At 41.9% G+C, this 25,295-nt stretch overlaps 1 protein-coding gene across 4 annotated transcripts in view; it reads left to right on the top strand.

Moving 5' to 3' along the window:
- Positions 1-25,295, top strand: part of FRMD4B (FERM domain containing 4B) — a 70,273-nt gene that overhangs the window by 42,037 nt on the left and 2,941 nt on the right. For all 4 annotated transcript variants that reach the window (XM_053470131.1, XM_053470130.1, XM_053470133.1 and 1 more), the window contains exons 8-20: positions 6,981-7,064; positions 8,406-8,471; positions 8,710-8,767; positions 10,343-10,429; positions 20,366-20,442; positions 21,271-21,409; positions 22,057-22,189; positions 22,502-22,635; positions 23,129-23,248; positions 23,541-23,769; positions 24,305-24,361; positions 24,652-24,796; positions 25,059-25,178. In XM_053470131.1, the coding sequence (XP_053326106.1) occupies positions 6,981-7,064; positions 8,406-8,471; positions 8,710-8,767; positions 10,343-10,429; positions 20,366-20,442; positions 21,271-21,409; positions 22,057-22,189; positions 22,502-22,635; positions 23,129-23,248; positions 23,541-23,769; positions 24,305-24,361; positions 24,652-24,796; positions 25,059-25,178 (1,449 nt within the window). The remainder of the gene's footprint in view (positions 1-6,980; positions 7,065-8,405; positions 8,472-8,709; positions 8,768-10,342; positions 10,430-20,365; positions 20,443-21,270; positions 21,410-22,056; positions 22,190-22,501; positions 22,636-23,128; positions 23,249-23,540; positions 23,770-24,304; positions 24,362-24,651; positions 24,797-25,058; positions 25,179-25,295) is intronic.

Raw genomic sequence — 25,295 nt, 5'->3', positions numbered from 1 at the left:
CAAGCATGTAATGCTAAATTTATCCCGTCGGAATGGTGTTTTGTTTAACAGGGAGTGGCAAATCTTGACTTTTATTTAAGTCTTTGTAGGTCATAGGTGTGGTCATACTCATCAGTTCTCCTAGATTTAAATATCCAGTCCCACGCTTTGACTCTCCGTTCTTTCTCGTTTCAAATCTATTATCATCGTTTATTATTTATTGATTTATATATCGCCATCATATTCCGCAGAGCCGTACGACTGGTAGGCAAGGACATAACAAGTAGCAAATCCCATTAGGACAGAACGATGTGGAGGTCCCTGCTCAAAGGAGCTTACAATCTAGAAGGGAAAAAAAATTAACACTTTAGGGACATAATGGTTTGAAGATGCAAGTAACCTGCGCCATTGTATTCTCCGAATCCATGGCAACTCTTCATTATCTTATCGATAGCCTAGTAGCTATTCATATATGTATAGAGTCGCTTTTAAACATGCGCTATCACCAAAAAGCAGGAGTGATAGCAGCTATGGCTATCTCGACAATTAGCATTCCATGTACATTTCAACTCTTAATAGGGCTTAATGTCTCAGGACGGGGTCATTGAAGATAAGAAGAACAATAAATGTGGTGTTCGGAGGGCTTTCGCTCCTCATAGCTCTCCTCCTTGTGTGGATTGCTAATATTCTAGATAGGGAGTAGCCTTGAGAAGTCTTCCAGCTGTTGGGGTGGGGGACTACAAATCCCATGATCCTTATCTGCTGTGAGAATATGCTTTTGAAGGGTGGTTAGCAGCAAGTTTGGGGCTGATATTAGACATGCCCCAACGTTCTCAGATAGAATGGAAGATATAAAGAGGGATGAGAGGCTGTATAGGGCCAGGACGGCAGTTCTTATTTCCATAGCCCTTGCGGTTGACATTGACTGGTGAAGAACAAGCAGCTGTGATGTCATAATATAACTAGCTGGTGGTATTCTGCTGATCGTTGGGCGGGTTCTAAGTATGACGAGGACTTTATCTCATAGAGCCATTAAAAAAAAAGATCTCCCCTAAAGTTAAAATATTCAGAATAAACAAACCTGCCACTTATATTGACCCTACCGTAGAACAACAGGTGGCCCGGGGTCTACAGCTGCATCCGAGCCCCAAATGCTCAGCAGCGACGGACCACCTGCTTCCGATCTCGTACTGGTCTAGCAGGAGGGAGCAGAGAGAGAGCGCGGAGACCCTGCCGGCTCTCAGTCGTACCGAGACACAAAGGAACGTGGATCTGGGGACCTCTTTCTCTCCTGAAGAGGTATACCAACAGGGGTTTGGGGGAGCAACGCCAACCAATAACAGAGACCCTGAAAATATTCACTTCTTTCCTTTATTCTGCTAGTTTGAAGGAGTGTAGGACCCAACAGACGACCGGCTTGTGTTCCCCTCACTGTATTAACCTCTACCATTTCTGCTGGGAGGCTGTTCCCCTTATTTCCCACCCTCTCAGTAAAGTAAAACTTCCTTACGTGACATGAGATGTGTTTTTTTGTCCATGCGGCTGATAATGAAGCCTCGACAAGACAATAATAACCAGGTTTAACCGTCTCTGCCCGTGTATTTGCGCCGAGGGTTCTGTAATGGGCGGGGGGGGGGGTTGTTTTTCTTTAAACAGCTGACATGCAGGATTTCCAGTGCTGGGGAGCAGCTTTCGGCTGGCACAGCATAACTCCGCCATCGCACCAGGATATCCTTCATGGCAGACGGCGATCCCCGAGCGTACGAGCCTAATCATTATCCCGATGAGAAAGTTCATTTAAGCGAAGGAGGCTGTTTGTTTAACTTCTGCTCCGCGGATTTGCTTTAATTGTTCAGAGATATCATGTGTAATGAGGATTGTTACAGTGTAGCAGACTGGGGAGAGATAAAGAGGCAAACAAACTAGACATTAACCTTTTAAATGCCAGGTTGCTGTCCTGATGCTTTGAATATGCAACATTTTTCAGATGGGAAAAGATGAACACATTTAGGGGTGTACTTAGATATGTGGTGGCATCCCAGCAGAAGTGGTAGAGGGTAATACAGTGAGGGTATTAAACATGCATGGGATAGGTATATGGCTCCTGAATCTAAGACGAGACCAACGACTGATTATGGTTTGAGTCTTTACACCAGGAAAAATGGGCAACTAGAAGGGGGCCGAATGGGGCCGATCTGCCAGCAGGTTCTATGTTTGTTTCTATGACTTTGTGACTTATTACTGTTTATTTAACTGAGTAAAGCATCTAGAATACGCATTATCAGGGCTTTTAGGGCCGTAGAACCCTGCGATACCCTCATACCCAGCAAATGTTCCGAGCTCCTAGAAAAGAGGGGCTTCAGGGGAGGAAAAGGGAGCACAAAGGTTTGGGAAAGGACTGGACAAAAGAAACCGAGACACTTGGGAGGGATACGAATAATATTCCACTGGCGGAAGGCGGAATAAAATGGAACAGTTTTTTTTTGCGTTTGCTGTTATTTTGTTGCATTCATTTTATAAACATCCCCCCCCCCCCGCGACGGTCCCTTTAAAACCAATATTATGAGCCCTTTCCCGCGTGCTCGGTGAGTCATTGTGTGCCTTTCTGTAACCCTGCAGCCCATGTTTACGGCTTGTGATAAGACTGCAGAGAAACGGCTAATAACCTCGACTAAAACTGATCCAGCCCGGAACCGGCCCAACACTAAATGTCCATGCTTCCTTTTAGAAACCCACTTTATGTTTAAACCATAAGAGCAGCCATCTCAACTTCTTACTCTTAGGATCTCCTGCATTATTCCTCCCCATTGTTATCTCTCCCCTATCACGTTGCTGATTGCTGTTGATTGGCTCAGGCAGCCTTTGCAGGGGCAGGAAGGAGGAGGGAACGGTTGCCCTTCAGGGGTGTAGGACGCGTACCCCACCAGTGGTAGTTCCAGATATTCCTCTGTACTTTGACTTGTTGGAACTTTTTCCTCCTCTCCATTATTAATTTATCCGCTTTATGAAAACGTTGTCCTTTCCATCTCACCGAGAATTGTTTATTTTCTTCACGGTTGTTCAGCAGAAAACAGAAGAAGCATTGAATTCTTCCTCACTCCTTGGATTAGCCAATGAAATCTTCTCTAAAGGTTTTTAATGCAAGCTGGAAAAAAAAATTCCCAGTTAGACCAAATTCCCCGTTTCGGTTCTTCGATGGGTCACAACCCTAAAACGGGGGGAAAAATGTCGATAAATAGGCCGAATACCACCCATTGTTTTACACGCTTCTTTTTGAAGTCAAAAGTATCCATTGTTTGTATATAGAAAAAAAATCTTATTTATTCGTGTTGATCCTCTTGTGATGTCACCGAACCCATAATTCATCTCCCCGATCATGTAAGGCATCTTATTAGAACAATACTATTCTTTGGGTCTCAAAGGGTTAACCGGACCAGACTAAAGCCATTGCGGACCTGGATATGGCTACTGAAGTGGAGACTGATGTGGCTAATCTGGTCTTTGTATGAACAGGAAGGATGTGAAGGGTGCACCAATAACAGTCTGTTATGGTTGTTACCGATAGATATCATGTCGCCCGTGAATAATCTCGATTGGCTTTGAGGAGCAGTCAAGTGAGAAGAAATAACCCAGACTTTGTTTCTGGCTGGGTGGCCATTTCCGCACTACTTCCGCGGGTTTGAGAACATGTCATATAAATGGTGCGAGATCTGGCCTTCGTGCCTGTGATATAGTTGCTAATTGAGGTCTTGGTAGAGGTTGGGTTCCCAATGTAACGTCTGATTGTCGAGGTAATTAATACTCTCTCTACTCTTCTCTCTGGAAGACAGGAGAGTCGCGCAGGCTCTTTCTTATAGACTTGCCAAACCTAGGTCTTCTGAGATTCCCTTAAGACTGTGGGGTCTTCATAGACAACTTTGTGATGGACACTCAAACAATGCTCCTCAAACATCATGGACATCCACAGAACTTACCCACCCCCGAGGATCCAATTTTAACTACAACCCCTACTGGCTTTGCTCAGACACCAATAGGTTAATTGGATATTTCCTGAAAATTCTAACTTTGCCCTTATTACAGCAATTTTACAACAAAAAAATAGAGAAGAAGACATATGACGTACTTGCTATCTACAAGGCCCTCTTCTCCAGACCCAAGTTTGTATCAAACTAGAATGGTCGTTATTCTTCTTGGATTGTGAAGAATGTTGGGAGGATCGCTGTGTTCCAGATATATCTCTGCCTTCTGTTTCCTGAGCAGCCCTTTGGGTTCTCCGTGTTTTTCCCGGGGTATCCATTACGAGGTGTTTCTCCTGGCCTGACCGGTCAGACGTCCCGCTGTGTGGTCCAAGCCTTCTGCTGTCCCCATGTGTGGTATTTGGAGTAAAGCAGATTTTCCAGCTAGACAAGGACGTTGTTCTGTGTCTTCTTGTTTTTCTTACGTGGTGTCCGCAGAGGGCTAAGCAAACAAATTGTTAGGTTTGTCAGGAACTCTGGCCCTTAATTATCTAAACACGCGTTTTTGTTCCTGAAACAAATGCATTTCTAAGGACTATTGATTGCCAGAATTTGCTTTGTAAATAATGAAATAACCCAATGTATATTTCATTAGACACATGCTTTGCCGGGAATAATAATAATATCTGGGATCAGATGTTGAGACGTCTTGGATTCTGGCCACAGGGTTCCAACGGTCTGAGTGCATTTAAACAGTTAATAGGAACATTTTTTCATAAGGTGGACCTCAGGTGATGCCTGACGCTCGCCTGTTCCACTGCCCTGCCTATTGCCCCATCCATTACCCCACTTTACAATCCTTCCCTAAGCACACTTTATTGGAGGAAAGACTAGCCCCGGGGTAATGGTCACTGGATGCGGTATTTCTTTTGGAGCCCCATAACTAACATGCATACAGCTAACACCGAAACTCACTCTAACACCCATTCACTCAAACGCTGTACACTTACATTCTTTCTCCTCCTCTCCCATATGTCACTAACCCTAGTCTCGCCCCCGGCAATCCAACACCACACACTGACAGCCACACGCACATGCTAACACCATACACTAATATACACTGACACACTGTAACACCATACAGTAACAGACACACGCACACTCTAACACCAGATGCTCATGCACACACATGCTAACACCATATGCTTACACACACTAACATTATAAGCTGACATACACTCATGCTAACGTCATACTGTAAGACACACAACACCACAGTTTTGTACACATGCACACACTATCCAACAATATACCTTAACATAGCTACACAATTATTCTAACATTGTGTGTGTGTATATAGAAATATGTATATAAGTGTTAGCATGTATAGTGTTACAGTCAGTGACTCTAACACGTCACACACACACTAGCTCTACAAATACACACACTACTCTCACTCCCTCTTCCCTCACAAAGTCCTGTCTCACCTGCAGCTCCGCGCAAGTTACCGCACCACTGCATCGCTACTATATCGCTACTGAATGCGTCTCACCCGCCGTCAGATTCCATGTTTCTATGCGCACCTGTATTAGGGGTTTGCTTCACATGAATAACACCAGAGAAGGGTTTTTTTTGTTTTCCATCTGGTGACAAATACTTAATAAGGCCTGTTCTGCGGTGTCGGCACATGTCTGCCGAGCAGGGAGTGCTGTTCGTGCTACCGGCAGCCTCCGGAGCTCCAGTTTGGCTCCTACGCGCCAAACAAAAACGCCGTAAAACCCAAGGAACGTGTTAGAAATCGCACGGGGCCTTCAGCTACAAAGGGCTGTCTTGTCTCCTACTAAACATGTGTTGCAAGTTTACCCCTCGAAAACCGTGCCCAGCGGAGTAAACAGAAGCTCCCGGCGTACCGGGGGGAGACTTATTGATATTGTATTTTGATCCTTTTCCTGGCAAAGCAACGGCAATGGAGCTAATAGGGTTTATTTACTTTTAAGGAATGAATTACTTTGTATCAAGTTACACAGAAAACTTTTTTTTTAAAACTCCGGTGGCAGGAAAGTGCTTACATTGAACTCAGTGGGAGCGTTTTCTGTGCATGCACGAGGGGGGTCTCCTAAGACCCCCAACTCGGTTGGCGGCGCAGGAGATGAGTATGGCTCAGGATCTGGGGGGGCAGGGAGCGAGGTAAATGAATATGGGGGATTCTACAAGCTCCGTTGGAAGCATTTACAATGGGGACCCCCACAAAGATTTAAAGGAACGCTCAACTATCATATACATTAACGTGCAAGCAGCGGCTGGCGCGTCCTTTTAATTATATACCTGAAACACTAGAAACCAAGAAGTCTTATAAATCCATATATAATATAAAAAAATATAAACATATGCCCTTAAATCGCATAATTTCATATGATTACAGGAGAAATAGTGACTTATGCGAACAGACAAACCATATTATTCTTTTATATAGCGCCATCATATTCCGTAGCGCTGTACGATGGGTAAACGGGACATGAAAAGTAGCAAATAACATAACAATCAGACTTACAGAAACAATAGGGGAGGAGGGCCCTGTTCATAGGAGCTTACAATCTACAGGGCTATATATATATATATTGTATAAATTAAAAAAAATAAGGTTAAAATGTTTGAAATAAAAAAATTGTCTTAAAATAAACACTTTTTTAGTCGAATTCTAAATCGCTCTTTTAATGTTTTGAGCTACAAAAGCTATAAACGTCAGATTTTGAAGCAGGACGTGTGAAGCTTTCGGGAATTTTTGTGTGTGGGGGGGATATCCCTTTAACTCCCTTATCTGCAGGTTACTAAGTATCTTTACTTTTGGTGCTCTGGGCGGTCAGACGCTGTCTAGAAGCTAGAGGTGTATATAACACATTTTTTGTATCCATTTTGTCATACGAGACACCCTAGTCTGGAAATCGGAGAGCGCGGTATAAATGAACACAATGCTTTGGGGTTTAAAGTGACAGACGCGCTCAGAACTGGAACCACTCACCTTCTCGCTCTCTTTTTGTTTTTCAGCGATGAAAATGCAAGAAGAGATCTGAAAATTTTGCCAGCTCTGCCCACGAGAACCTTACAGGAGCACCCGTCCCTCACATATTGGTAAGTCTTTCTCGGCTGAGAGGATGGTGGCCTTGGAGGGGTTTGGCGAAGGGCACTCATAGTATAAATACGTCACTGGTCAGCAAGGGGTAGGCAAAGTGTCCAATACCAAGCTTCTAGAAGTCATTGTTAGTTATGGGGCCTTTAGTGGGTTACCTTTTTTTCTGGTTATTAAATCTATTTTATGCACCCTCCAGGGCCCTACGCTCCACAAAACCGGCCCTTCAACAAGTGCTGGTCTCCTCTCTCCAGTCACCTTCTGGTCGCAGGGTCCCGTAGAACACTTTAAAGGTGAAAAACCTGTGTTGTGATCCCAAACAGCAGCCTGTTGTGTAAACTCTGTAATAATGCGGGGCAGAGAGCCACGACACAGCCGCCTCCTTGGCTGTTTAACACTTTCTTTGAAAGAAGATCAGCAGTGGTGATGTAGGGGTTAAAATTTAGGGCTCACATTTTTTTTTATATGAAGATGTATTGTACTTCTTTTTATTCTCACGGACGATTTCTATTATCTGGGTTGATTAAAAAAAAAGTAAAATAAAATCTCCCCATAAAGGCGTGTTTGGTTACCGCTCGGTAACCAGGTACAGAGCAGTACAGACAGGGGTGCAGAGGTATCCTGGCTGAACCAGGGCTGTCGGAATCTCAGGAATTTTGTCTACAAAGCCTTTGTGTACAACAACTTTTTGCTACCGGCAGGAGATCCAATTTATTGCAACGGCAGAGAATTCCGGGTTTTAGAGGAAAAAAAGAAAAGAAAAAAATGCCAAGGATTTCCGCTTATATGAAATCAGATGAGATCTTGGAGTCAAATATTTTAATTTGATGTATCCATCATCTAATATTTGCAAACAGCAGTGTTTGGGGGTCCAGTGTGTTACCCCCATAGGTATCACATTAGGGGAGGGTTGTTCCCCTTAAATGAATCATTGATAAAACACTTGTTAAGAAATAAACCTTAGCAATCTATCCTTGTCTTTCAAGTTTACCTTAAAGGTTTAATCAAAGAAATGTTTAATAGGCTTTTTTTTCAGTTTCTATGGCAACAACCTATCCGTGACTGCTGATCTGCCACATGCCCATTAAGAGTTCCCAGTAGAAATATGAATGTGGCAACATTTTGCGTGATAAGGAAATGGAATAATGTTTCTAATGCCGATGGTAAATCCGGCGGGGTAGGTGGGACAGCTTCTTGTTGGACGTAGTCCAGGCTCTATCAGCAGCTAAGCTGGAACTGGGGTGGAAAAACCTCCCGCAGAAACTCTTGCAAAACAGAGCTGTCAATTATATGTCAGGAAATGTACGATGTTATCACTTTCTTGTTTTCTTCATTTCTTGCAGTGAAGAGCGAGTGATCGAACATTGTAAGAAGCTGAAAGGGGTAACCAGAGGTCAAGCAATTGTCCGGTAAGTCTTCGTATGTTTTTAAAATTGGGGTATGTCGATGAAATGTGATTTTTATTTTTTATTTTAATATTATTATTATTTTATTATTATTTTTTTAATAAAACAAGCAATTTTCTCTTGGCAGCCTCATATAATTCAAGTGATATTAAAAAAAATGTTACTTAACCCCCTTAAAAAAAAAAAAAAAGTAACTTTGAATACCTCGACGGGGCTGACTTGATTTTCTTCCTGCCTGCAGGTACATGAAAATTGTTGAAGCTCTGCCAACATATGGTGTTCATTACTACAAAGTGAAGGTCAGTGCCGGGTACTCCATAAACCCGTCCATACCATGACATGCAGGTGTCCAGAGAACGGACTGCTAAGCCAGTAAAGCTCCATATAATACGTAGACGTGCGCGTTGGGATCCAGTGGGTTTGATCTTTTATTAGGATTTACTGACGGGAGATTTTTCCGAAACGCTGAATTTTTTTATACAAATTTAATTTCCTTTTCCTGTAATTTGGATTCTTTAGTTTATAAAAAAAGCACAGAAAGGAAAACTTTCTTTGTTACTTTATGTTCAGTTGGCTGTCTAGTGAGTGAGGGCCAAACTGTGTATCCAAGGGTCTTCCTACATACCGTTTTTAATCTTAGAATGAACGTGAATTGTACCCCCCAAAAATACTTGCATGCAAAAAGAGATGTCTTGTAAGAGACATCTTAAAATATTTACTATGAGAACAGAGCTGTATGTGGCTAGAAGGCAAGTGGGGGTGATGGATCTTCCCTACACACCTCACGGAACCCCCAGGGCTTTAGTTGTCTTCTTCTTGGAGGGAGGAGGACCAGTAGGAGCTTTAGATCTTCCCTAGGGGCCTCATAAAGCCCCATGGCTTTTTTTGGCCTCCCTCCTGAAGGGAGAAAGGCCAGTGGAAGGGTCAGATCTTCCCTAAAGGCTTTATAGAACATCTGGGCTTAACTGGCCTTCTTCCTGAAGGACAAGCCCAAAACTGATTGGGAGCAGTGGAGGCCAAGAGGTCCAAACCCACCATTCCCATCTAGAAGTCTTCATCTGCCTGCTCGAGGTGTAGTTTTATTTAGATCACCAGGATCATCTAGGGTCAGCCGTGGACCCTGGTGGCTTCTTGTGTTGATCATACCTTCTTTTCTCTTGGTGTTGACCCAATGTCTCTTGACTCTTCGAGAGCTTGGCGAGACTCTTGCTCATTTTCAAGCAGTTCCATTCCACAGCTCAGAGCAGAGTCATTCTCCGACTTATTATAACTGCACCTCAGCTTTTCTTTTGAAAGTTGTTTTTCTGGAGGGAGACCCTTTTCTTTCTGATTCCATTAGCGAACAAAGACTCGACGAGGAGAGTGAAGCATGACAGGCTTCATCTCTGCGAGATCCCTTAAGTGTTTCAAGGAGAAAAAAATCCTTTTATAAAACAATAGGGGGTCATTGTGTAGCATTCCAGGAGAAGAATGAACAGCTATACTCTTATTTTAGATGGATTACTGATTGCATTAAGAAGCGTGTCACTTACATTGACACTCTCTTGATGACCGCTTTCCAGTAGATTCCGATGAGGGTGGACCAGTAAAAAAGTTCTAATGGCATAATCTGTATGAATAACTCGTTCCCAGTATCTAAACTTGTAAAAATAGTGATACAAAGGAACCAAGGAGACCTTATTGACCTAAGGCTGGGTGCGATATGCATTGACATGTTCCTGTGAATCTTAATAAAGGATTTGCTGATTTATGTTTTATTTATTGGGATTGGTAACTTGGAAATGATGGGCAATGGAAGCTCCTGATGTCATTATGGCAAATCTTTTAGCTTAGAACTCAAACCCACGTATGTTTTTATTCATTGTATCTTCCAGGACAAACAGGGAATTCCATGGTGGTTGGGAATTAGCTTCAAGGGAATCGGCCAGTACGATATACAAGATAAAATAAAGCCGCGAAAGGTAAGTTTGGTTATAGTTTTAATGTTTGAGTGACGTCACACTGGAAGGTAATATAAAAGGAGATTCGGCAGAGTGATATACAAGGGGCTATGGGCATGCGATGTTTATATTAAATATCTCCAGAGTTATAAAGCTACAGGCTCATCTTTCCCAGTCTCTAAAAAAACAGCTTCTCTGCTTTATCATTAAACAAGTGGGTTTTGACTCATTTTGTCCCAATAAACTCCCTTTATCAGCAGACCTGGAGCCGCCGTTACTGCCAATCATGTGATGTTGTGGGTGACTTTGCCCTCTTTAAACACTACACTGAGCTGATGCTTTGCAGCAAAGCTAATGAAGTCTGTTCCTCCATAGACTTTCATTAGTCAGAGAGTCCAGCTGGGTGATTAAGACTGAGCCATTCCATTGTTCCCCACAGTCAGTATGATAATGAGTCAGGGTGTTTGTCTAGTAGATAACAGAGCTAGAACTCATACAAATGGCTAATATGCAGCTGCCTGAAGACATATTATGGGGCAAAAAAACGCAATTGTCTAAAAACAGTGCAATATTTTTTTTCATCTGATACTAGTAATAAAAGAGCGGGAGTTCCCCTTTAATCACATGTTATTTCATGTAGTGCTGTCAGAGGGAACGGCGGCTATTTTGCTTTCAGTACCTGCTGCTAAGTAGTTTATGTTTTTATAAGGACCTTTTTAAATCCTTATGCGTCCAGCCTGGTGAATACAGAGAATGGGACGGGCTTCTGGTTTTCCCTCGGCCCTGAAACTCATTAGCCTCCTCCGCCTCGGCTATAAATACTCTCCGCTCCACTCCCCTAGTTGGCTACTGGATTTAAAAGGGCTGGGGCAGAAACCTTTATAGGACAAACCACCTCCTTTATTAGATGTTACTTTCTCACAGTACGCAGTCTAAGGATAACGACGTGGAGCCCAAGTTGTCCCTTTTAAAGTGACAGCACCCCTTTGTGACCCTAAACCATGTCCTTCTCTAACGGGGGCTTTTCTTGAGGTGGGAAGACATATGGGGTCCTTTCAAATATAAGTCAATAACAAATGGGTTTTTTTACCAGAGCTAGATACTGGAAACTATAATCCCCAGGATCATGGGCATTATAGTAGCTGACATCCGAGGAGCTAGTTAGCTGATCCTCCTTGATGTTTTAGTAAATGAACACAATTTAATACATTCTTCTTTATTCTTCCAAATGGATAGCACATGCGCATCCAGGCTTTAATCCCATTTACAGCGCAGACGTGGGAACGCCTTGTTTTGTAATCTGTAATGCTAATTATTCTTTGTCCTCGTATGCAAATCCTACTAAATGAATCACAGATAATAGGCTTGAGTCACATGACGAGAATGTGAAATTCGCTAATATCGCTAATATCGTCGGGTCATTTGTTGTCCATAAGAAACGATTACCCCCCCCCCCCCGGGGCTTTAGGACGAAAGCCGCGAATGTGAAATAATACAAATAATACTGAAATGGGATATTTTACAATGACAAATAATAAGGATATCGGATTTATTGGGTGTTCAGGAAATAATAAATGACATTTCTTACTTTGGATTTTAAACATTTAAATGGATTTCAGATCTTAGATTGAGGATTTTGAAATACTTTATTTTTTCTTGTATTTCTTTTTTTTCTTTTTTCCTTTTTTCTTTTTTTAACTCTGAATTTCTCTTTTGTATGTAAATTGAGGTTTCTGAGCCTCACCACAGGGGCTGGAGCTGTTTAAAGAGGGGAATTAGCACCCTTACTGTTCCAAACAGCTGGTTAGGTGGCCTGGAACTATTTACTCTCCAACAGTTGGATACATTTAGAGAGAGATAACAGGGCTATTGTGTGGCGGTGGAGGAAAATATTTGGAGGATTATTGGCATCTTAACTGCTGGTCCACACATGTCTCAGCGGAAAGACCCTGCTTTATTTAGCCTTCACGACGGTACTGAACTCATTTAGGGAAACAAACATCCATGTCAGTACAGCCAATACCCATTTACTTTACTGAATGCTACATTCTTGGACTGCCACGCGTGCAGCTCATCAGGAACAGAACTGACAGATACAAATACCCATATCTAGTGCAGATATTTTATTTTAATGAAAAGCATTCATTGGAAACTCCAGTTTTTCACCAGTTTTGGTGGTCGCCGGGCTTAACAGTTCTCATTGGCTGCAAAGTGACTTCGATGTTCCTTCAGCAAATGGGAAGCTTTCCCTGGCAATAAGGGGGAGGGGACTGCTACATTTTCAGAAACATTATAACTTCCCTGGGGCCAGGTAACCTTTGTAGGTGATAACAGCCTTGGCTATTGCTTGTGGGCATGAGACTCATTAAGCTATTTGCCCCAGCAGGGGCAGATCGTTTTCTCTTAGAATTACATAGGAACGGCACCTTTTTAATTCTGACAAAAATAAATAAATTGCCCACAAGTAGAACGTGGTGCCCGCAGAGTCTGTAGCGCCATTACAATAACGAGGTCATCACTAACAATGTTGTCGTGACAATTAACCGGATGGACGGTAATATTAGGACGAGTTAAGACACCCTGGTGGAGATGGAGAAGACGGCCCTAAATAAAGTGGTTCTTAAAAGCTTTTCACGTCCCCCTTTTTGACATGTTTTACCCTTTTAAAATTCTTGCTCTCGCAACCTGAGAAAAAAAATCCCAACAGGTGAGTTTTGTCCAGGAAGCTCTCAGGGGTTTGTGAAACTCGTGACATTCCTTCAGAACGCACCTGGTCTCTTCATTCCACCGAAAGGTGTACGAGGGCAGGGTAGATACTTTAGGAGGTGCTGATACATATGAACTCCACTCCATCCCGACCTGAAAGACACGTCATTAATCAATAATCATAATACGAGACTTGTGTGCACAGTGCGGAGCGCTATACTAAAAAATAAAAATGAAAGGCTTATCGGTGGAGCGTAAAAACACGCCGATGTTGTATTATTCGGTTTGACATGTTCAGAGGTCTTTTATGCTGCGTTATGACCTCGGAATGTGAGAGGCACAAAAACCCAGATCTAGTTAATCCAGCTCTCAAAAGACAGAGTCCTGCACCAGTGAGTGACGAAGAAGAGGAACACTTTATGCATATATCGGGTCAGTTATACATCTGATGGGCATTTAAACAGAGGAATTCCAATGCAAAGTTTGAAAAGTGGTCACTCTAGGACTTTTAGGACTATTATTTGGAGAAAGCACTTCTGAGGTCTCCAAGTCTGAGTGACTCTGTTAGGTCCCACGATCGCGTTAGCCACTAAAAGGTATCACAGAGTTAAGGGTGACCATTGCATGTTTTAATTATACCTTTAACCCATTAAACCCTGCCTGTTAATGCACTTTCACCTTAAAAAAATTGTTTACACTTAAATACCAGTTTTTTTATTGGTATTTCCTCCTGTTGAAAAGGAATGTGACGATTTCCTTCTTTAACACCTTCAGCAATGCAAAATCTAACAAAACAAGCAGAAACTTACATGTAACGTAAAGAAGTTTTATCGAGACGGTGGGAGATAAGTGGAACAGCCTCCCAGTAGAAGTGGTAGAGGGTAATACAGTGAAGGGATTAAAACATGCATGGGATAGGCATACGGCTCCTGAATCTATTCTATCTAAAAAATTTCTATCTTTCGCTCAACATCTTCGCACGCACATTCACACTCGCACTCCTTCTCTCTTTATTTGTAAAAAAAAATTATTTAAAATACATGTTAAAATAAGCGGTAACCGATGGAGACGGCTTAACACACAGTATGGGTAAATTAAGACTCTTAAGCGTTGGAAATAACCCCTTTCTTCCTCCTCGCGGTCCCGTGTCTGTTACCTGAGGACGGCTCCGGCCTTTTGTTCCGTCCGATGACGCCACACAATAGCCTTCCTTCGGACTTCTCCGCAGGACGCTCTCATTATCTCCCCGCTCTCTTGATCTCTGTGTGTTTTTCTCACAGTCAGTTAAAACAATGATCAAAAAGGTGATGCCTCCTTAAGGAGCAAATGGCCAATCGTCAGATATTTACCAGATAAAACGCCTAAAAAACACCCAAAAACATATTCCCCGCAGCGCTGATAAGTCTGATTGAACAAGTAGTGGAGACAAAGACATGTTCAATTATTTAAAGAGTGTAGGATCCCAGCAACTATCCTTTGTGTCTAATAAATAGTAGTTATTTATTGATCTAATTAGCGCTACGGTATATGATGGCGCTATATAACACAATAATTAATATTCTGCAGGGTATATATATATTATTATATATCTTATCGTTAAAGGTTTTCTGTCTAAGCAGCTCGGATCATCCATTTAACGGGTTTAGCTGGGAGTGAAATCCTTCTAAATTTGTCACATTGTAAAAAGTTTGGCCCTTCCAGACGTCTTCCCCGTCGGGGCCAAGATTTTTTTTATTATTTTATGCTCATTTTTTACTTTGGGTTTAAAAAAGATCTCTCCGGTCACATAGAAGTAGGATTTGGCTTTTAATTTTTTGATTTTATTTTACTTTTTTTAATGTATTTTTTTTACTGAATAACTTTTCCTTATTCTCAATCTATAGAAAAAAAAGGAGAATTAAACAAAAACTAAACCGGTTAAAAAACAGCTAAAATCTAGACAGACAGAAACCCAAACATACAGCTATAAATAGCACTCGGAAATTTTACTTTTTGGAAGTTGCGAAATGATTGTTAACCCCGGGGGGGGAGGGCAGATATGATTCATCTTTTTGTAAAAGGAACTAAGTATATTGGAACATTTAGCAATGAAAGTTTGTTACATAGAAACAAAGAATCTTTGCTGAGAAGATGGTAGATAAGTGGAACAGCCTCCCAGCAGAAGTGGTAGAGGGTAATACAGTGAGGGGATTAAACATGCATGGGATAGGCATACAGCTCCTGAATCTAAGACGAGACCAACGACTGATTAAGGTGGCCGAATGGCACTTATGTTTCTAATGTCTGTTTGATTGTTTTGTGACTTGTTAACGTCTCGTAGGAACGATGACTATTATCTACCACAATAAGGAAACATTGTTACAACCACTACAAGGGTCGGAGATCCTCTCTATAGTATCTCGTTTTCGCACAGAATGTCCGCCTTCCACCCCGTCTTCATTATTAGAAACTCAAACGCACGCAGAGCGTGAACTTCCGGCCAGATAAACAGCCGCATTGTGCAATAATGCCTTTGGAGTGTTGGGCTGAGTAACCTGCCGGCGTGTGATATGCTCCGTACGATGCGTTCCCTATCGGTAGACTTTGGGGAGAATGACTAATTATCGGGAGCTGCCAAGAATCCTGTGTTCTCTCGTACCAACGGAGATTGATCAGTAACTCAAGTGCATCCGTCTGACTACCAAACCACACGAGATGGTATAACGAGCAAAGTGGTCTAATTAGTCACCTTCCTGTGTTGTGGGACATCTCAGATGGCGAGAATTGGGATTCAACATCAAGGGAGAGAGCTGGATGCACCTAAACCCATGTAGTATGGTGTCTCCATTTCATATAATGTAGGGAAAGGTAAATGGACCCGGTATTTTGGGTTATTCGAAGCACTATGAAGTCTGGTCATGAGGCCTTCAGACACTTCAGGTTTTGTAGATAGCACGTTGTTTGGAGATACTCCGTCTACCGCTTGATTAAGTGATAATTAGAGATATTCTAAAGCCACGGCAGAGTTTTCACCCTTCAGATGACTCAGATGAGCATATACAATGACTTCTGTATTTACGACGTTCATCATCAGAAGAAACAATCTTAACTTGTGTACTTCGACTCCCCCCGTGTAAATACAGTAAGTCAATAGAGAGTAATGAATTAAGATCATTGAGATGAGCAGATGTGGTAGAACATTGCACAGTTCAGAACCTCAGAGATATCTCAATGATACATTCGCAGAGACATTGAGTTCCCATCAACTTAACACGACTTAGACGCGGATCTTCAGATGACTCGGAGGAACCGAAGGCAAAACCGGACAATGTTGTGTTGGTTCCAGAGTTTTGGAAGTTTATGATAACCTAAGTTGGCTGACATGTTCATACTACAAGATATAGGATCAAATACCTTTTCACGTCCTTAAAGAGGACCACTGCGATCAAGAATCTTATCAGTGTCTACATCTTCTAGGTTGGCCCAGTGAAAGCCATCATAAAAAGCTGAACTCCATACAATTTGAAGATCGAACTGCGTAGATTGTTCCTGGTCCCAGTTAAGCTGAGGCCATCAGCCCTTCTTGGTCAGAAAGTCTCTTGAGCTGTCAAGGGGTCCCAACAACTTCATAAGCATCTGAGTTCTGTTTATTGAATATCCAGACTATTATATGTCGCCATTGATCTGACCGTTATCCACATGGGAATTATGTTAGATTCAGGAAGACCCCTCTAATATAATACTGGATTGTTGTTGTTTTTTTGCCTAGTTTGATTTAGTCCACCACTTGCATCATCTCCTGTAATATCACACCCAATATAATGGAGTTTAACGCATACCTCCAGCAGAAACATAAAGCATGACTAACTCCAAAGCTAGGTGAGGTGCCCAGGATAATGCTTTATTACTAAGAGCCCGGGCATGTCGTGGGAACCGATCGTCATTGTGTTGCCCTTGGCAGAAAAAAAAAAATAACTCTGCACTTATTATATGAATTTAATGGATTAATATTTGGCAAGAAAGAAAGCCGCCCCTCCTTCACTTATCACACATTGGCCCCCTTAAACCATCTTATGCCCCCATAATGACATCGGTACGCATCACGTGTATTGCGTCACTGCATTCCGTGCCAGCTTGTTGAGAAACTGTCAGCCGGGTGACTGATGTGTTCCGGAGTGAATTTTAAGGAAGTTTTCTCGTTATCGTTAATGTGACGGCTGGACCATCCTCGGGCCGCTGTGGTGAAGTCCTTCAGAATGTCACAGACGTGATCTCCTGATGTCAGCGGGTTAAGGAAGTGCAACCATGTGTTTGTATTTCATTAAAATGTGGTAAAAACTTTGTGCTGAATCATCAGCCTTTTTTTTTTTTTACACAAAGTCGTGCTTAGAATTTGCCTACAGATCGGCCCCATTCGGCCCCCGATTTCTCCTGCTGTAAAGACTAAAAACTTAATCAGTCGTTGGTCTTGTCTTAGATTCAGGAGCCGTATGTCTATCCCATGCGTGTTTAAATCCCCTCCCTGTATTACCCTCTACCACTTCTGCTGGGAGGCTGTTCCACGTATCTACCTCCAGTATAATATGTACATTGGTCATGAAGGCTTCGGAACCATAGCTTTTAAAGTAGGAGATTCCACCCCAAAGCAACCTTCAGAGAATTGACAGAGAGGATCCCATTAGATTTGTATCCCTGTGGCAGTCAAAAGGTTAATACAAAGCCAGGGAGACAAAAACTGGTTTCAATCCGAGGCAGATCTTGTTCTATACATGCCTGGAATTCATTCATTAATTACTCAGGCAGTGAGGAATCAATGAGACAACAGGCGAGGTGTGGTTTAAACATGTCCTCCTCGCTAATAACGCAGGCGACGTCAGCATCCTCAGGCTGTGCTCTCCGTGGAACAATTAAGTTAATGTACACCTTCGGTTGTGTTTACATTTTTTTGTGTGTGTCAAATTGTATCGAGACCAAAAACTGGAAATCCACAACATGAGAAGGTAAGGAAGAGAGAGAGAGAGAGAGAAAAAGAAAGAAAGAAAGAAAGAAAGAAAGAAAGAAAGAAAGAGAGGAAGAAAGAGAGAGAGACAGACATGCAATAAAGAAGTGTGACTGCAGCTTTAAGAACCAGTATCTTCTGTTACATTGTATCCAATGAGTCAGATATTCCAATAAAGAAAATTAAAGTTTGTAACATTTTTATTATTTTTATTTATTATTTTATTATTATTTATTGTTTTATATAGCGCCATCATATTCTGTAGCGCTGTACAATAACAAGCAGTATATAACATAACAATTTGACTCACAGAAACAACAATAATCTATTATTATTATTTTATTATATTTTTATTGTATATTTTATTGTGATCTGAGACATATTTGGGGGTTTAAGGAGTGGAAAGGAATCTAAACGCACCCCCCCATACTTATATATATTTTTTAAATTCTTTCTCAGTACGCAGATTTTTATGTATATTTTTCCATGTGTTTTTGGAGTTATTCTCTTATTTTGAATGCTGTGTGAGACACAGGCAGTCACTTTAGGTATGATGTCATTCATTTACAATGACAAGGACGATGTTTTTTAACGAGAAAAGTGCTTTTCCAGTAATGGTTTTAAAGGCTTGGTCTTATCTATGCAAATTGGGTGTGAGAAGCAGCATGCAGAGGCTGGAGGTGTGATGTCAGCAGCGTGTCATTAAGTGGGATGGTTAGGCAGTGAAACTGGAGTAGCACCTTACTGGAATCTCACTACTCGGGGAGAGACCCAGGAAGTGGCTCACACTCACACTACGGGACTGACAACTCCCAGGAGTACAAGCCGTGTGGATTACTTTAACAAAATGGGACCCTAGATCATCAGAAGGTAATTGTGAGACAGCCTCCCAGCAGAGGTGGTAGAGGTTAATACAGCGAGGGGATTTAAACACGCATGGGATAGGCATACGGCTCCTGAATCTAAGACGAGACCAACGACTGATTAAGGTTTGAGTCTTTACAGCAGGAGAAACAGGCGACTAGACGGGGGCCGAATGGGGCCGATCTGCCGGCAGATTCTATGTTTCTAATTTCCCAATGAATGGATACAATGTATAAAAGACGAGGGGGTGGCGTCTGTAATCGATGGGTTGCGAGTTTTTGGAAAGCGTACATTGTTTGTTTTGAAACGTTTTTTGGGAGGAAATGCTTGCATTTATTATTTTTGGAGGCTGTCATTCTGTCGTTTAGCTAAACCCGATTGATTATGACATCACTTATACAGAGGAACCTTTTCGCATGATAGTAAAAGGGCTCGTCTCTCCCTCTTTAGTAGGATCCGCTTTATGAGCTTCGGGTATTTAAACTATTCTTATTCTAATACAAACCCGACTGAAAATACACATCCGGGGTTATCTGCCCTGGGGGGGGGCTTACGCCAGAACCGGTAAACCCGGTAACATTCGTGCTCCGTATTGAATGCGACTATAAGCCGGGTTTGTAGGTGTAGGTTGTGTAAAGATACACGCGCATTCGAGTGTTACTGCGTTCGATGAATTGGTATGTAAGAATTCGCACTCTCTTAATCTTATAAAATGATTCTATTAACTCTTAGAGGTGTGTGCAAGCCGTTACTAATCACTGGCATTTAAGCAGTTAAATTGTGTTAAATGGTTCGTGTTTGTGTGATTTTAACGCGCTGACATAAAACATCGTTATTGACATCGTTTATTGAGGACGCGTCGGACCATCGTATACACGTTTATTGAATATTCCTTGGAGTTTATGGAATAACCAATTCCATGGAATACTGTTTATGTATGTGTAATTATGACATCATCGGTGTGCAAAGCCATAAGATCTCAGTGTCGTAACTTTTAACGAACGAGCCGAGCGCTGCGTCTGTCACACAATATGACGGAACATTCGACGCGGGGTTACGCTCTATTGCGGGTATTTCTGTAGAACGATTTGTAACGATGTAGTGGGGAAAAAAAAATCCTGTCGTCGCTGCAGCAGATGCTCTGGATGCTCGTAACCAAATGACATTTTTACTGCGCGGAGAACGGGGAGAACGCGGCGTCCGCTTGTGTTTTGGCGTCCGTGCCGCGCGCTCTGTCTGTTCTGTGTTTATACCCCGGCTGTCGGTATTCCGGGTGATTTAGGGATTTCGTTGTTCGTGGCTCGTATTCCCGCGGTTGCCGTACAATAGATTCCGGCGCGTTTCTTGCATTAAATGCCTCATGAAGCCGTTATTTATAGTTCTCTCCTTCTGTCTTTTTTTTTTTGTAGCTATTTCAGTGGAAGCAGCTGGAGAATTTGTACTTCCGAGAGAAAAAATTTGCTGTTGAAGTTCACGATCCCCGTAGGTAAGGTTTTTTTTATTATTTATTTATTTATTTTTGGTGGTTTTTTTAGCCGCTGTAACGGGTTTGGTTGAGGACGCCAGTGGCCGTTGTTGGCGCACGTCTGACCTGTTGTCTCCTTTTGGAATTCATTAATACCGAGCCAAATGGAATATTGTCTTAGCGATACTGGTAGACCTTGACGTGTTTGGTGGCCTTGGATGGGCTACTCATTGGCCAACATGTCGTTTTTGGTCAACGACCCATCTTCTGCCAGATCCATGCTGCAGTAGCAGATATTGTTTTTGGATAGGTGGTTGAGGTCATTAATCTAGAACTAGTGGGTCTGAGGCTCATAAATAATGCCTGTTTTACTTTACTGAGAGGGTGGTAGATAAGTAGAACAGCCTCCGAGCAGAAGTGGTAGAAGGTAATACAGCGAGGGGATTTAAACATGCACGGGATAGACATACGGCTCCTGAATCTAAGACGAGACCAACAACTGATTTAACCCCTTAATGACAAAGCCCGTACATGTACGGGCTAAAAATGCATTGTTTTCAATGGGTTTTGGGACCGCCCATTGTCCTTAAGGGGTTAAGGTTTGAGTCTTTACAGCAGCAGAATCGGGCATTTTATTATTTTACTGAGGACCCCTATAGAACCCCCCCCAGCGAGCAAGATATATAAATACAAATATATATTATTTTGAATTATTTGTCTGTATTAGTGTCGCTGTTCTAATTCCCAACATTTTCAATCACAGAAAATATTTAAAAACTTTTTTTTTGTAGTCCGGCTCAAGGGGTTAACCGTTATCGGACTAAATATTTCCCTTGATTTTGTTTTTAGAATAGCTGCGTCAAGACGAACCTTTGGACAGAGTGGTCTGGTCGTTCAAACGTGGTATGCAAACAATTTTCTGATCAAGTCCATATGGATTATGGCCATTAGTCAACATCAATTCTACTTGGACAGAAAGCAGAGCAAGGTAGGTCGCGTTCGCAAATCTCCCAGCCAAATGGGTAAAGTGTTTAGTTCTTGCCTCTATCCTTTTCCTGAACTGCATCGTATGTTTTGTCGAAGTTACTAAGATTCCAAAACTTGAAGAAAAAATATTTTTTTGCTGCTCAAAATGCATTTTATGGAGCTGGAAACAAATTAATTAAGTCCTTCTAGTCTACTAAAAATTGCTTTCCAACTGCGTTACCTGACATTTATTTTTGGGGTTCTAGCAGCGGAAATGTCCAACTCATTGGGAAGCTTTCAGAACAAATTTTTAGGCTCAAGGGTGCAGAGGAGTTGACACAAGCCCCCCAAATCTCCCCAAAAGCTTTGGTTGCTTTTACATAGTGTCAGAATTCTTACAAAAATATTTTTTTTGGGGGGGGGGATTGGTTTTGACCAGTAGGAGAATTTTGTTCTTCTCTAGTCTTCCTTCACGTGACACAAAGCATGGCGCCCCCTTAAAATCCCAGCCTACGTATTCCCAGAATCTACTTCTCGGATGTTATTGTCGTTGGCTGGATATATTGGGAGACGGTAGCTGATTTCTCATGAACGCGGAGTGAAAGATGCCGTCTATCGCTCTCCTTGTCTGCTCTCTCATTAAGAGTTTTGCTGGTTGATCTCACGTAGGCAAAAATTCCAGCAGCTCGAAGTCTAGACGACATCGCCATGGAACTGACTGAAAGCGGGACCAAAGTCACCAAAATGGTAGAAGGAAAGAATCCCCTGATCATGGCGAGCAGCGGCAGCTTAATCTCATCAGGTAATACATTTTTGCGCGCCACCGTAACGTGCATCTAAATAATTCAGGTTTTGTTTAAAAAAAAAAAGCCGAGATGAATATCTCCGCAGTTTCAAAATATTCCTCGTAACTGAAACATTTTTAGAAAAAAAAAAAAAAGAAATAGCTGCAAAATCATCGCATGAGCCGGTAAAACCAACTTTTTCTGGAGAACTAACCAGCCCTCGTCCTCTTTGTCTTCCTGTTTTACAACAATGAACGTTTTGGATACAATGTTACCAGTTCGCGTAAAAAAAACAATAAAAAACCTAACCTCCCGAAACATTTCTTTAGGTTCCCAGGACTCTGAAGTCAGCGAAGAACATAAAGTCGAGAAAATCCTTGAGTTGAAGAAAAAAGAGAAAGCTCTACAAGATGTTCTTCTGAAAAAAATCGAGGAGCTGAAGAAGATTTGCTTGCGCGAAGCAGTAAGTAACACAGAAGCGTCTTAATTCTCTTCGTTAGGTCGTCTTCGGTTTAGGGCTGAGAAGATTAAAGGGATAGTAACTCCTTGTTGCAACAAAGTTTACAAGGGCAGAGGTGATACATGAAGACGATTGTACTAATAACCTAAGCGTCCCGCTTTTAACCTAAAATAGAATTGAAAAGTCCTTGCTAATGGCGTAGAGGGTCCCTCCGCAGACCAGGATTCGTTTCATGGATTATATAGAAGAGCATTAATTTAGCCCAGTAATCAAAGGGTTACATTCTGCATGTGAAAAAGTAACACATTTGTAAGAAACGTAGAAGTAAAATAAAATAAAATTTTACTTTTTTATATAGGAATTTATAAGATATTACAATTTTATAACACCATTTTAGAATTCTGTATCGGATTCCGACGGCCTCCTGACGCTTTAAGGTCTTTCATGTGATGCGTAATTTATATCAATTATTTATCCCTTTTTTTTTTTTTTTAAGGAAATAACTGGGAAATTACCCACTGAGTATCCATTGGGTCCTGGTGAAAAACCTCCTCCAATCAGAAAAAGGATGGGAACATCTTTTAAACTTGATGACAACTTACTACTCAACGAGGAGGTAGGCATACGTTTTCTGGCCTTCTGGTGAAGATGGTCCAAGGGAGGATATTAAAAAATCATCCTTGGCTATCGTAAAGAAGGATTTTATATGTTAAAAAACTGAAATAGAGAGACTTTTAAGCTGTTCTCCGGAAAGCACAATACTGTTAAATGGGGAGGGGGGGGGCATTGCACGTTGTTTATTATATTTTTTTGGAATTAAGCTTACTGGAGCTCCTGTCACCAACAATGGAGTGCGAACAATCGACTTCCTGTAATAATCTCAAACGTTTTTTGTTTTTTTAATTAAGGATCACGAATTACAAAATCTGGAGTGCAAGTTCCTAATCCAACAACAATTGGTAGAGGCTACGAAGAGACTTGCGACCGAGGCGGATTTGAGCAAGAACGTCAAGAGGAAGAGGAAGCAGGATTATAGCGACGCACTTAAAAAACTTCAAGAACTGGAAAGTACTATTAATGAATACAGAGTCAAGAGCGGGAAGGATCCTACGAAGAGAGCCTCTCTGCTTATGCAAGGTATTGGCAAACTTCCTAACTTTTGCTGCTGTTTCGGGTTCTAGTCTTCCTGGAGTCCTGAATTAATCTAGTGACGTATAACTTAAAAAAAAAAAAAAATGGCATAGTGTCAGCTGGGTTTCTAAAACATGTCTACAAATACAGAGAGGAGGTATGCTTGGGATATATTGGGGTTAAGAACCGGGTGGAGTGATACCCCCAATTACAGCTGGCAGAACCCTCTATGGACAGAGGTGTGTTCAGAGATAATAAGGGGTATCCCCCACGCACACACACACTCACATATACACACCAGGGTTCCTATATCCTGACCTGTATGAAACCGTTATACCGTTTGAAGAGGGAAATATAATTCTGTGTAATAAGTTTAAGAACTGCATTTATCTGCGTTGTAGATGTTTGATTAATATTTCTCCTACTTTTAATGTCTTCACTCAACCCTTAGGTGAAATGCCTTAACCACTCAATCTTGAGTTTAATGTCCAGCTGTTTCAAGGATCGTCCTTTCATTGTTCCATTGTTCTTTCTATTTTAGATGACATCATTCCGTCTGAAAGCAGCTCGTTGTCTGATACAACCACGATGGAGGATGGTGAGTCTCTAAATACCTTCGTACCGGCTTATTATGAAATGATCTCATTTCTATAGAGCAGCCCGAAATATCCTTTTTCTTCTTTTATAAAATAGTTTTTTTTCCCCGAGAGGGACATTTGAACGATGCTGTCACTTTGAATAAACGATCCGTTGGTATTTTTATCCGAGTAAATACTCCCCCTGCACACAGAGGAACCTGACCCTTAGAATATTGCCCTATCTGCTCGTTAAGAATTAACTTGGCCTCCCTGATTTCTCTCTCTCTTTTTATTTTTCCTCTCTCTCTAGATGAGTCATTCTTTTTTCAAGGACACAGACCGAGCCCTGTGCACAACTCTCCAAAAGGCCGACCTCAAAAGTCAACAGGCATTGAGAAAAACCTCTCCAGAAAATCGTCCCTGAATGAACAGTTCTCGGACATGCGGCTGTCCAGGTACGAACCGCGAACCCTCGCCGAGGTCAAGTGGCAGGCTGCGAACGGTCCGGCCAAACGCAACCGCCATCCGCCAAAAGCCACACAAAGGCAGCGCCATCTGGTTTCATCCCGTGTCCAGCTTGACCCTTATTTAACTTTGACAATTTTAAGATATAAATATATAATTTATTAAACATGATTTAGTAGAAGCCAAAAGATTTTCATTTTTTTCCCACAATTTTTTATAAATTTTATGTTGTTTATTATATTTTATTCTCAGAGAGCCATCTTCGACGCACAGCAGCCCGTACAAAACGTCGGAGCGGAAATCTCACGGTGGCCGCAGCATGCCCTCCACGCCTGTCCTGACGCGCAATGCCTACAGCAGCAGCCACCTCCAGTAAGTTGGGAAAGGGGAACGGCTCCATCCGGCTGCTGGTTGTGCATGCTGAGAGTGGTAGTCCACAATTACACATCAACTCTTAGAGGTCAGGGCAATTAATGTTCTTCTACAACC

This window comes from Spea bombifrons, chromosome 6 (assembly GCF_027358695.1).
Source record: "Spea bombifrons isolate aSpeBom1 chromosome 6, aSpeBom1.2.pri, whole genome shotgun sequence".
NCBI lineage: Eukaryota > Metazoa > Chordata > Amphibia > Anura > Pelobatidae > Spea > Spea bombifrons.
This window is presented reverse-complemented; position numbering and strand designations above follow the sequence as displayed.